This window comes from Penicillium alfredii, assembly GCF_028826965.1.
Source record: "Penicillium alfredii strain IBT 34128 chromosome Unknown utg000009l_segment0_segment0, whole genome shotgun sequence".
Classification (NCBI taxonomy): Eukaryota; Fungi; Ascomycota; class Eurotiomycetes; order Eurotiales; family Aspergillaceae; genus Penicillium; species Penicillium alfredii.
The window spans coordinates 1,023,649-1,036,226 of record NW_026622706.1 but is presented as its reverse complement, the minus strand read 5'-3'; the positions used below and the strand labels follow the sequence as shown (position 1 = coordinate 1,036,226).

The window sequence follows — 12,578 nt, the reverse complement described above, 5'->3', positions numbered from 1 at the left end:
ATTATAGTATCATTCTTTCGATCTTAGAAATAAAAGTAATAAAAAAGGTAAATTTAAAAGGTTATTTTCAAAGCATACGTCCCCCACTTGCGTAGACCCCAGCCAAGTGAGTTCTTGCTGGTTTTGTCTCTGGGGGCCAATTTGCCGACCGCGTGGTCTGGCATTGCACGGTGATTCGAGGATTCTAAGGTTTCTTGTAGATCGCTGGGGGTTTCTCCGATTGAGGGGAGCTACCCATGAATAGCCCCAATCCCTGCCTTTCTCAGCCCTAGTCGCGTGTATTAAAATATGTGCTTTTACATAGCCTACCATGGAATTACTGTAGTTGTATGTAGTTGCTGTATATATGTAACCGTGGAAGTAAGTAAAGAGAAAAGAAAGCAGTACAGGCATTGGATTTTCTGGGCTTGAGTTTTCCTGTTTCGAGTTTGCGTCTGATCTCTCTCATGTATTCCACTCGGGTTTGACTGGTCATACACCTTGTTAGACATGTCATCTAATGCATGAAATATGATATTGTGTATTTTAGATTATCTTCAGTACAATAAACGATCATTATTCTGCTATCTAACGATTTCATTAATACTATAGTGCTCTAGAATAATCTTGAAAATATCAGTATCTTTCTTCCTGCTGTATCAGCAAGTATCCACCGGCCCACGTAATGCGTGATGTGTTCCGGGGAAGCACGTGGGCTCTTTGTAAGTTATGTATTATTATACACATGATATACACGCGAGCAATTGCGTAGACAAAAAAAGAAGATAAAATAAAATAAAAAGCCATCGGGTGTTCATCCAAGTTTAAAACTCTGCATGCTCTATCTCCGACAGTCGCGTGACGTGGCTCGACTATTACCGTAGTAATTTGACCAATTTTTGACAACTTGCACTAAAATTCAAGAGGCGAAGATCAGAATCTGCCAAAGTTTGGCCGATCCTACACTTAGAGCCACCAATTTACTCAATATCTATTGTCTAACAAACAAGTCATTGTTTCTAGTAAAATAGCATTATATAATAGATTCTATTAAGAAATATACTGCCGATAGTCAAATTGTTAAGACTTGGCACCGTGGGAATAAGCATTTCCCTTTGGCTTTGGCGCTGGCGTGGGTTAGGCCCAATTGGGGCTGCGCAGGCTCCACTTCAAGACTCGCGGGATATTAGGCATATTAGGGATATTAGACATGCGACTTCTGCACATTCTTTTTGATTTTATTTCCTTACATACCTTCTTTTTTACTTTATTCATTTTCCTTGGTAATTTTGGTTGCGGGGAGTGACGTCGCGGGAATCCATGGTCGCCTCCTATGTTCTCCTCTCTCCTCCTCGCTGTCTTCGGGCTTTGTGTTAATGTGGTCGCCGAGGAAGTCGCTTTCTTCAAATCGGTGCGTGATACTTTTTTTTTGATCTGCAATGAGGTGATTTGTTTGTCATTACTGACCACCCCCCTGCCAACAGAGACCCGACCTCTACCCTCCCCGCCTCGACATCACCATCAATGAACCCGACAGGCTCAGTCCGGGCTACATCTTTATCACCCCCTACCAGGGCCAGAACCCAGCTCCGCATATCTACGATAATAATGGGGTATGCCTCCGATTCCAGAACTGTGACATGCGACAAGACCAGAAAACTGACTCCGACGGCAAATAGGAATTAATCTGGAGCGGTTGGGGTGGTTCAGGCCCCGGGAATGCCCATGGACTTCACGTCTGTCGCTACAAAGGCGCCGACCATCTCTGTTTCTTCCAAGGCCACCAGGAGCATGGATATTGTCGCGGACATGGCATCATCATGGACAACCAGTACCGCATCGTGCGATCGGTGCAGCCAGGAGGCGGGATGGCCGCGAGCGACATGCACGAGTTTATTCTGACCAACAACGGCAAAACTGCGTTAATGACCATCTACCAGCAGCGCCAATTCGACTTGGCCGCGTGGAACGTGAAGACCGGCCTCGGCTGGGTGATGGAGAGTATCTTCCAGGAGGTCGACGTGGAAACCAGCAAAGTCCTCTTTGAATGGCGGTCGCTCGATCATGTCGACCCGTCTATGAGCTACACTTACCCGGACCACACGGATACGGGAGGAACGGGCCTGAACGTCCACCAGCCTTGGGATTATTTCCATATCAACTCGATCGACAAGAACGACGACGGCGACTATCTGATCTCCTCGCGGCATACCTGTGCCATCTACAAGATCTCCGGCAAGGATGGGTCGGTGATGTGGCAGCTGAACGGGGCCAATCCGACATTCCAGAACATCAACTTTGTCTTCTCGCAGCAGCATGATGCGCGCTGGTTGTTCGAGAACGCTACGCATACACTACTGTCGCTCTACAACAATGGCGACAACGGCTTCAACCAGACCAACACCTACTCGTCCGGCATGGTCATCCTCATCAATCATGTGGATAACACCGCTCTCCAGATCCGAGAGTACACTTCTGCCCTGAAGGATATCATCAGCACAAGCCAGGGCAACACCCAAGTCCTGCCGAACCGGAACGTCATGATCGGATGGGGCAACAACCCCTGGCTATCGGAGCATGACGAGAACGGGAATCTGTTGTTCTGGGGCATCTTTGGCGGGGAGCCTATCATGAACTACCGAGTGATGAAGTTCGAGTGGGAAGGCAACCCGACCGATTCGCCCGCCCTCTGGTCGTACTCGCGGACCGCCGATCCTCATTCCCTGACAAACTTCTATGTCAGCTGGAACGGCGCCACCCGCGTGCATCGCTGGCGATTCTACGGCGCCACGAACATCACCGGGCCCTACGTCTTCCTGAGTGAAATCTACAAGACCGGCTTTGAGACGGCCTACATCAACGCCACCTTCTACCCCTGGACCCGGGCCGAGGCGGTGGACCGGAATGGTGCCGTGCTAGGCAAGACGCGCAATAAATTTACCTTTGTACCCTCGCCTGAGCTGCGCGAGTTCTGTGCCGACGACTCCTGCGGCGATGCCCCGTGGTACGGGGTCCCCGGCGAGGTGGGAGCTCGACCATTGATCCCGCCGGCGGGCGTGAATACCGTGCCGTGGGTTCAACCCGATCATCCTGGTTCTCCCATCTGGACCTATCCCTCCGGATACCGAGAAAGTCCTAGCCGCTTGCCATCTGATATCGGCGAGATTCTTGGCAGTATGTATACTTTTTTTTTTCTTTGCTTGCATTTCGATCTTTCTCTTTCCAAGTCACCGTTACTGACTCTCCTAGGCTGGGCCATCGTGCTCGTGATCCTGGTCCCATTTCTTGTCGGAATCTTCTGCGCACGCCGATACTACATGAACCGCCCACGATACGCACACCCACGCGATCAAGAGGCGTCCGAGTCCTTGACCGGCATGGGTGAACAAAAGCCCCCGCCGACTCGCGCAGCCGACTTTCCCTGGTGGCACTGGCGGTGGTGGTCCGGCGACGACGATGACACCCAGTACGTCCCGCTCGCGGAGCGGAGTCCACGTCAACGGCAGCGACTAGATTAATTTCCCCACTCTTTTCTACTTTTTCTTTCGTGTACTTTATTTTGCATTTCCTTGCATTGCGTGAACCTGTCTTTTTATATCCTACCTTCATTTTTGTATTTATATTTTCCCCATTTTCTATTATTGCATGAGACTCAATCTTAGAACACACACATACATAGACCACAATCAAGATCCACTTAGGCCATCCAATATGTCCACGTTATCCACATCTCCCGCAGTCAGAAATGAGACGTCGGCTGGAAAATCCCCGGGTACTACATACTGTACATATATGTATGTACTGTATGTATGTAAACGACGAAATACGATTACCCCCGAAATCCTGAGAACACGCTTATGGACTCTTCAATTTCACCCTCTAAATCCGAGTGATCCGACATGCATTTTGGTGACTCGTGGGCCACTCCGTATGTCACTCCTTCCTTCCTCGGAAAGGGGATATGGAAGTGTCGATTGCTCGCACTTCGTATCGACTCCCATATTGGGCAACTCTTTGTCTATCTTCCACGAACCTATCTAGGAAATCCACTTACACTACCTATCCTTACTACATATGTACGGTGGGATAGTTATTAAGGTTGAACTGAAGGAGATCATCTCTCTACTAAATATCTTGTTGGGGCAGGACCTGTTCTATACTTACTGAACTACAGTAGAATGTACATAGTTCCCGTGTCTACTTATCATCATGGTCTTGGCTTTCCGCTCGATAATCAATATGAAATCCACCATATTTCCGTGTGTAGCTGCAGATACTGAAACATCTGATTTGTTTTATTCTTAGTAGTATCAGTAGTGGTCGGCATATCGCGCCTTGAATGCCCGTCGTCTTCCCGAGATCATGATACACGTACACCCCTAGGCCTAATTCTGTCTAGTTGAGATGGTGTATACGTAGTCGTGGGATGAGCTATTGCGTGGATTGCATGGGGCGGGAGTTGGCCACTTCTTACTGTACTGTGTAGTGTAGTAAGCGTCAATACATCCATACAGTGTGCCAGATGGCTACGTCGGCGAGTCAAAGCTCAGGGCGCTGGAGGTGGGCTCGGCAGTTGTGGAGCGCGCGTCGCAAGCTGTCGATTGTATTCGTCATACCCTTGTAGATTTCGAAAGTGTTATAGATTTGATTACAATGATAACAATGATTGCAATAATGTAGTACACTGCAGCATCCTAGGTGTACCTAATTGACAATTGAAAACCCTATGAGAACAGTATATCAAAACATTCAACGCGGTATTCAAGTATACTTACTGTACTTAGCTGGGATAGACATTCCTCTCGCCCCCTGTGGATCATCACCAGCCTTACAGTGTATGTATGTACTGGACGTCCTCAGCCAAGAACTATGCCAAAACGGGGGGGAAAATAGAAACTCCCTCTTCGTCCATTCCTCATCTCGCCCTTTCTCAAATAATAAACTCTCTCTCTCACTCTCCGTGAATTATATATTACCAAAATTACACAAAACTCCCGACAGCCAGCGTGGCTTACACGCACATTCCTCTCCATGCCTGCCCGGACCCAGAACCATAAAACCAACCATGCCCGCCACGCGCGTACGACGTCCTGGACGAGTGCTTATAATCTCACCAAGGGCCCCGGCGAACCCTCCGACTCCCACCCGCCACGCCGCCGTCGCGAGTCCAACCTGTCCCTCGACAGCGTCGACGAGGCGCCCTCCTCCCCCGACTCTCCATTCGGCCCCGATGACCCCAACATGCGCCGCCTCACCTCAATGGATCACGGCCGCAAGACCGTCCATGTGCGCAGCCGCTCCCACAGCCAGAACCAATACCCCCAGGCCCAGCTGCTAGCCCTGCAGGCCGAGGAACTGGCCGCCGAACCCCCACCGCCCCTGCCCCGATCCCCCGCCGCTCCCGTCACCTGGATGTCGCTGCCGCGCAAGGATCAATTGGTGCTGCTGGGTCTCTGTCGCGTCTTCGACTTCCTCCAGATCGCGTCCCTCCAGGCCTACATGTTTTACCAGCTCAAGTCTTTCGACGAGAACCTCTCCGACTCCGATGTTGCAACCCAGGCGGGGATCCTTCAGGGCGCTTTTACTGCCGCCCAGTTTGCGACGGCCATCCCCTGGGGTCGCGCTGCGGATGCCGAGTGGGGTGGTCGTCGCTTTGTCTTGCTGGTCGGCTTGGCCGGTACGGCAATCTCGTGTCTGGGTGTTGCATTTGCGACTTCGTTTGCGCAGGCTGTGTTCTGGCGCTCGTTTGGTGGTGCTATCAACGGCACTGTTGGTATTATTCGGACTATGATTGCCGAGAATGTCAAGGAGAAGAAGTATCATTCGCGCGCTTTCTTGATCTTGCCCATTGGTTTTAATGTCGCTTCATTATTTGGCCCAGGTGAGTTAATTTTTTTTCTTTCTGTCCACCCGACAATCCTCGTGCGACGGTTTCGCTAATTTCTACTTACAGTCATGGGTGGTATGCTGGCTGATCCCGTCAAGAGCTACCCCGGCCTCTTCGGACCTAATTCTACTTTTGGAGGCGAGAATGGAGTGCAATGGCTGGAGCGGTATCCGTATGCGCTGCCCATGTTGGCCAACTTCTTTTTCTTGTCTTTCTGCGCTGTTTTGGTTGCTCGTGGACTCGAAGAGGTATGTGCTGCTTTGCGCTGATTCTTTTGAGTATTTGGCATACTAATTATGTTAGACATTGTCGGCTTGCAAGGGCAAACCAGGCTTGGGTACATTTGCCCTGAGGCTAATCACTCGAACTGTGAAGACCGTGCTCCCGCCCTCCTCGTCTTTGTCCATGCGACTCCCGTTTCACGATCATGATGAGGACGGTCCGCTGCTGGGCCGACAGATGGACCGCACCGAGAGCTATGAGCTCGAAGAGAAAGCGTCCAAGCCAGTCCGTCTCCAGCGCGTGTTGCCCTTCCACAGGATCTGGACCAAGAATGTCTGGTGTACCCTGCTGGCTCAAGCGTTCTTCGACTTTCAAATGGGGTAAGCCAGCCTGGCACTGTTGCAGCCAAAGTCGCATGTTTCTGACCAACTCCCAGCGCGTTCAACAACCTCTGGTTGCTGTTCCTGTCGACTCCTCGCTACGATGCCAACGACCCGGCCAGTCCGGCCCGGAGCCTGCCGTTCATCTTCACCGGCGGATTGGGCATGCTGCCACAGAGCGTGGGCTTTGCAACCGCTATTCTGGGAGTGATCGGCATGTTTCTCCAGTTTACGGTCTACCCCAGCATCAACGGTCGTCTGGGAACCGCCAAAAGTTACCAGTACTTCCTTTCGCTCTTTCCATTGGCCTATGCCTTGGCGCCGTATATCTCCCTGGCACCATCTAACACCCCACCCCCGGGCCAGGCCAGCGGCCCCGGGGTCTGGATCTGGATTATTATCGTCCTCTTCCTCCAGGTCGCCGCCCGGACCTTCACACTCCCGACCTCCATCATCCTGCTCAACAACTGCTCGCCACATCCCTCAGTCCTCGGCACCATCCACGGCATTGGCCAGTCCGTATCATCCGCCTTCCGCACTGTGGGCCCGATCTTCTCGGGTGCATGGTACGGGTATGGCCTGGACATTGGAATGGTCGGCTTTGCCTGGTGGATGGTTGCCCTGGTGTCCGTGTTTGGGTGCGCGGCCGCTGTCTTTGTCTACGAGGGCTCTGGTCATGAAATTCTTCTCCCTGGCGAGGAAGATGATCATCCGCATGGTCGTCTGTGATGTGATATGTCTGCCTCGCCTCCCCGTTCCTATCTCTATTGTGCATTGCTTCAGCCTATTTTGCATGTTGTTCGGTGTCTACCGGTCCTGGGTTTTTGATATTTCTGGTTTTCTTTTCCGACCACTGTAGTTTTTCTTCGGGGGATTTTCTTCTCTTGCATATCTCTGTTTCTGCGGTGGCGTGGTATTGATACCCGTTGAATTCCTCTTCCTCTCCAACTCTTTGCATCTTTTTCGGGTTCTTTGTCTCATTGATACCACTGTCTTGCATTGCGTTTTGTTAGAATTTATATTACTACGATTTCTTTGTATGGTTTGTCTTGCATGTTTTTGTGTTACAGATCTTTGCCATTGTTGTCTGATAGCATTGCCATGGCCACAGTATGGTCAGGTGGGAACAGTTATATAGAACATAGACCCTAGGTTGTGTTCTCGATCAGCTCGGGTTAAATGGATGGGATACTAGTAGCATTCGCCTGGAGTATACAAAAGTCAACCTGGAACAGCCTGTAAGAGCAGCCACCTGATAAGAACATTTTTTGTTTCCATTTCGATAAATTCTCGATTAACCACCCTCGCATCTCAGCACAAAGACACTCACGAGCTAGCCCCATACCCCTTCTGATAACTGGCATCAAAAGTAGCCTGGTTCACCGCAAACTCCCGAATATAGTCCCTTTCCAAATCATGAGTCCGACGCCCCAACAAAACAAGACTATGCAGCGGCGCGCCCAAGTCCGAATCCGCAAGCTCCTGCAGCGTCCCCGCAACAATCTTCTGATCCGGCGCACCAACCCGCGCTGCACCCACAGCCAGATTGTCGGGGTTGCAGACGCCCTCCTTGCGCTCGGCCTCGGTCTCCAGCATCTGGGCCGCGCACTGCGCAACAGTCATGTAACGCGGCGGCTCGAAGATGCGGCGGCCACGCGCCAGGTTCTCCAGCGACGGCTCCTTGACCTTGATGTCCAGCAGCACCAGCGTGTGCAGGCCCAGCTGGGCGTTCTCGCGCACGCGGTCGTAGAACGAGGATGGCTTCCATGTCTCTGTGAAGAAGACCATGCTGACGGTCTGGCCGAAGTTGTAGAGCTGGAGGCCTGTGCACCCGATTCCGGACATGATCGAGGCATTGGGTACGACGTTGGTTGCGATGCCTAGCTCGCGGGCGCGCAGGACGAGGTCTGTGTGGGTTGTGGCCCTAGTTTCCGGGTATGAATATAAGTATAGGGTTTGGTTTTCCGTTTGGACGTCTTTCTTCCTCGTGTGGGATGAAACACATACCCAAATGGGTCGCCGACGACCAGAAATACTATGTCTGCTTTGTCGGCACCGGCCAGGATCTCGTCGCTGCCGCTTTCGACCAATTCACGGTCTGCCTCGATGACGGGGCGGCCATAGAACGCCTCCTACTAAGACGCCAGCGGGTGTCAGCAATCTGCATTTCCGATTGTCTTCATTAAAAAAGGAGCAATAAGGTCCCACTCACTAGCTTGGCCTTGTCGACTAGCAGAATGCTCGTGTACGCTTCCAGATAGACCCGCTCAGCGCGCTTGACGATCTCCAGACCGCGGACCGTGATATCGGTCTCATCGGCGAGACCCAGGCCCACGAGGTGCAACATGGTGATAATCTGCTCGAGCGCCGACTTGGGGAGGAGAGTAAAGAGTGGAATTTCTTGCCCCGCGAGTGGCAGAATCGCGACCGCCCGGCTCAAGTGCCGCTCCGGCTATCGCGAATCGTCCGCGCGACACTTCTGCTCCCATCGGTTTCATCCGAGCTGGCCATCCTCGTCGGCGTCGAGGTCTGAAACATTGTTTTATCCTCGGTCTCTAGTCGGATTGTCACGAATCACTTGAAATCACCAGCCACAATCGAATCCTTGTCCCCAGAGTCGCCATCATGAGCTCCGATCGTCAGCCGAAGTACCGGCAGGAGATCCAGCAGGTATGTTACGTCCCCTCCTCTGCAATCCCCCATCCATTGCCCTTTATGTATGGTCTCTCGATGTCTCGGTTGTTCTGCCTGGTCCTCTCAAGTTGTGATCTTCTCGGGGCGAGGGCGAGTCCGGAGAAATTCGTGGCCCAGCATCGCAGCTGGCTGGGGTGGAGATCTCTCCTTTGAGACCACCAAAGGACACTATTTCCCAAGCACAACATTGCCGCTCTGTGGTACATCAATGGCGGCTGCCAGTTCTCCCCAAGTCTGTTAGGCTGTGTCCATTCATGTCTCGAGGTCGTGAGCTGCAAGATGGCAGGTGGATGAAGGATTATGGGAGATGTCATCAAAACCGGAAGCAATTGGCAGTTATCACGCTAGGCACCATGTGGATTTGGTATTCTCCGGCTTATCGATAATCCTCGATGGCCATTGGTGGAGACCAATTTGCTTGTATACCCTCATCTCTCACTCGGTCTTGCTCTCGTCTCTCCACATCCTTCGATCACATCTTTTCTCTCCTCAAGCTGCAAGCTTTTCTCGCAATTTACTGCCTTGCTCGTTTGAATGAGACATGTCTTCTACCAAACCAAACCCTGAAGTCGCTTGCATCTCGTCTTCGGATGTGTACGAGTCAGTCAAGTCAGCGATCTCGGAAGATTCACTCTCTCTTCGCAGTTCCCCTTCTTCTGTGAACGATTGCATGGATGTGGGTGATCCTTTGAGTGGAGGAGAGGATTCTGATGTGGTGCTTTTCGCCAATCGAATCCCCATTCCTCGCAATTTCGAATACAAGACGGACGAGTACGAAGCAGACCAAGAGTCAAACGTCAACTTTGACGACTCTGCTACAGACACGTCCCACGATGAACCCAACGTGTCTGGGAACTCTCAGTCGAACCTTCGTCGGGCTCCTATCTGGGTTCCCTCTCGCCTTAGGGACATGCAGCTTGAGACGGACGAAGAAAATGAGGCCGGCAGTGAGGACTGCGGCATGACTAGCTCTGAGTCATTCGGATTTACTTTTAGCCCCGAAGAAGAGGACCAGGAAGACGCCGAGACTGAGGCAATGTTCGAGGCAAACCGTACTGATCTGTTTGTCAAGATGATGTTTGTCTCTGGAGAGACTGCCGAGCCGTCTGTTGAGACGACCACTCTGATTGAAGAAATCACGCGCCAGCAAGTCATTGAAATCGTCAGTTTCCACTGTACACTACAAAGGCTAAATTTACTGACAACTTTCATAGCTCACGCGCAGCACCAGTCTGGCGACTCGTCGTGGAGTGCGCTCGATCTCGACCGACGACCTGATCTTCCTGATCCGCCATGACAAGGCCAAGGTCTCTCGTCTCCGGACTTTTTTGTCCTGGAAGGATGTCCGCAAGAATGTGAAGGACTCGGACGACAAAGGTGGCGGCGACGCAGCCGATTTCGCAGCTGCTGACGACGCGGCTGGGGTTGTTGCCGGCCCGCAGGATGTCGCCTCGAAGCCGAAGAACAAGCGGGCCAAGGTCGGACTTGCCTGGGATGTCAACAGCTTCTACTCGATCCAGGTCCCGGAGCGCGAGGACGAAGAGGACGAGGAAGAAGAAGAACAGAACTACGCCACCTTGCAGCGACTTGCCGCCGCCGACGAGCGCACCCGGCACATGACCAAGGAGGAATACGTGTTCTGGTCCGAGTGCCGCCAGGCCTCCTTTACCTACCGCAAGAGCAAGCGGTTCCGCGAGTGGGCTGGGTTCGGCGTGGTCACCGAATCCAAGCCGAACGACGACATCGTGGACATACTCGGGTTCTTGACCTTCGAGATCGTCCAGACCCTCACCGAGGAGGCGCTGAAGGTCAAGGACCGCGAGGACCACGAGAAGCGTGGTGGCGGCGCCGACAACGGCGAAACCGCCAAGAAGCGCAAGCGGGAGACCGGCCTGTTCGACCCGCCCGAGGAGGGCCACACCCCGATCGAGCCGCGACACGTCCGCGAGGCCTACCGCAAGCTGCAGGCGACGCCCAACAAGGCGGTCGCCATGCTCCTCCACAATGGCCGGGTGCCCGCCCGTCTGCCACTGAGGCTGGTGAGTATCCCCTTTTTATAACTCCTGATACTTCTTATCTCTTACTGATGACTTGGATAGATTTAATCGCAGCCTCAGTTTCGCTTGATTTTCTGTACTGGCGTTAGGACAGCGGGCGTTTGGGGCATGTCGATACCCATGGGAACGTTTATTTAGCGAGGTGGTCACCTCTCGAGTCTTTCTTGTTTTTTTTTTTTTTTTTTTTTTTTTTTTCTTCATCGTATCTTTCGATTTCAATTTCGTTACATTGCAGACGGGCATGAACAAAGTGAAGATTACATGAGTGATGCATAGTAGACAGGCCCATTTCCTGGATATCTCGTGCAGTCATAACACATATTAAGATCAAAATAACACTGTGCAAGGGGAGTAAAAGACGTATTTATTTCTGGTGTGTCCGGCGCCCTGCATGAAATTAGCCTCCAGAAAAACAAAGGCAAAGGAAAAGAAAGGAAAGCACATACACTCAGCCAATTCCTCCAAACTCAGCTCCCGAATACTATTGATAGACGGGACATCACCACGGACAGCCCCCTTGACCGTATCAACCGCGCGGCCCAGCATCCCCTTCCGAGAAACAACATGCGTTGCCAGCTTCGCCTCGAGCCGAATCAACCCAATACGCGGATCTGTCGGCCCACCATCATGCACTCCATCACCCAGATCACCCAGCCACGCCTTGAGCGCGGGCGAGTAGTATTGCTGGACGGTAGCCGGGTCCGCGACGATCGACGCAGAGCCCGAGATGGACGCCCAGGCACCGTTGACTGGATCCAGGAACGACATGTTGGTTTCCCGCGGGTGCACGGTGAGATCCATGGTTTTGCCGGAGAACAAGTTCGTGTGGAAGACCAGGTCGATGCCGCCGTGTTCTTTGCCTGCCAGGGCCATGCAGCGCGAGGTCAGGAACTCGCCGGAGGATTGTTTCGTTGTCAGCATGCCGAATTTCACTTCTGAGATGAAGTCAACTAGGTCTTCGATCTTTTGCGCCAGCGGCGGGTCTTCGGAGTTCTTTGTTGTGTAGGGGTCCACGGGTTGGTTGCCCGTGTCGGTGTGGAGGGTGGCGTTGGCTGACATGGTGGTTCCTTGGTGGGTGTATGTGAAGAGAGTTGTATTTAGTAGAAATCGTTGAGGAGCTAGCAATGAGGAGGAATTGAGAGTTGGATTTATATGGGGAATTGAGCATGTACCATCTTGATTTCTTGGAAGCTCTTGATCTCTCACGTCGTTGTGACGTCAGCGGTAAGATCCAGATTAGGGTTTCTTGTCGGGCTTAGTATTTGTACTACTACGTCTATGTTTAGGAGACTTTAATTGATGATCGAAGTCTCTGAAAAGATTAGCTTGGCCAAGACTAGTATAGAGACTAGGATATCA

The 12,578-nt window shown here is 52.1% G+C and overlaps 5 protein-coding genes across 5 annotated transcripts; 3 read left to right on the top strand and 2 right to left on the bottom strand.

Annotated features, from left to right (window-relative positions):
- Positions 1-1,312: 1,312 nt before the first annotated feature.
- Positions 1,313-3,497, top strand: NUU61_006306 (arylsulfotransferase family protein; the record flags this gene model as incomplete). Its single annotated transcript, XM_056656834.1, has 4 exons — positions 1,313-1,390; positions 1,464-1,592; positions 1,659-3,153; positions 3,229-3,497. 4 exons carry the CDS (start codon positions 1,313-1,315, stop codon positions 3,495-3,497), a joined length of 1,971 nt encoding a protein of 656 aa, XP_056509634.1.
- Positions 3,498-5,010: 1,513 nt separating this feature from the next.
- Positions 5,011-7,197, top strand: NUU61_006305 (putative MFS transporter; the record flags this gene model as incomplete). The annotated part of the gene is made up of 4 exons (XM_056656833.1): positions 5,011-5,860; positions 5,933-6,114; positions 6,170-6,468; positions 6,525-7,197. The coding sequence occupies 4 exons, from the start codon at positions 5,011-5,013 to the stop codon at positions 7,195-7,197; spliced, it is 2,004 nt and encodes a 667-aa protein (XP_056509633.1).
- Positions 7,198-7,794: 597 nt separating this feature from the next.
- dph5 (diphthine synthase) lies at positions 7,795-8,815 on the bottom strand (the record flags this gene model as incomplete). The annotated part of the gene is made up of 3 exons (XM_056656832.1): positions 7,795-8,392; positions 8,476-8,600; positions 8,681-8,815. The coding sequence occupies 3 exons, from the start codon at positions 8,813-8,815 to the stop codon at positions 7,795-7,797; spliced, it is 858 nt and encodes a 285-aa protein (XP_056509632.1).
- Positions 8,816-9,703: 888 nt separating this feature from the next.
- NUU61_006303 (transcriptional regulator SPT3) lies at positions 9,704-11,267 on the top strand (the record flags this gene model as incomplete). The annotated part of the gene is made up of 3 exons (XM_056656831.1): positions 9,704-10,324; positions 10,377-11,201; positions 11,262-11,267. 3 exons carry the CDS (start codon positions 9,704-9,706, stop codon positions 11,265-11,267), a joined length of 1,452 nt encoding a protein of 483 aa, XP_056509631.1.
- A 316-nt stretch (positions 11,268-11,583) lies between these two features.
- NUU61_006302 (blue light-inducible protein Bli-3) lies at positions 11,584-12,278 on the bottom strand (the record flags this gene model as incomplete). Its single annotated transcript, XM_056656830.1, has 2 exons — positions 11,584-11,606; positions 11,666-12,278. The coding sequence occupies 2 exons, from the start codon at positions 12,276-12,278 to the stop codon at positions 11,584-11,586; spliced, it is 636 nt and encodes a 211-aa protein (XP_056509630.1).
- Positions 12,279-12,578: the final 300 nt, after the last annotated feature.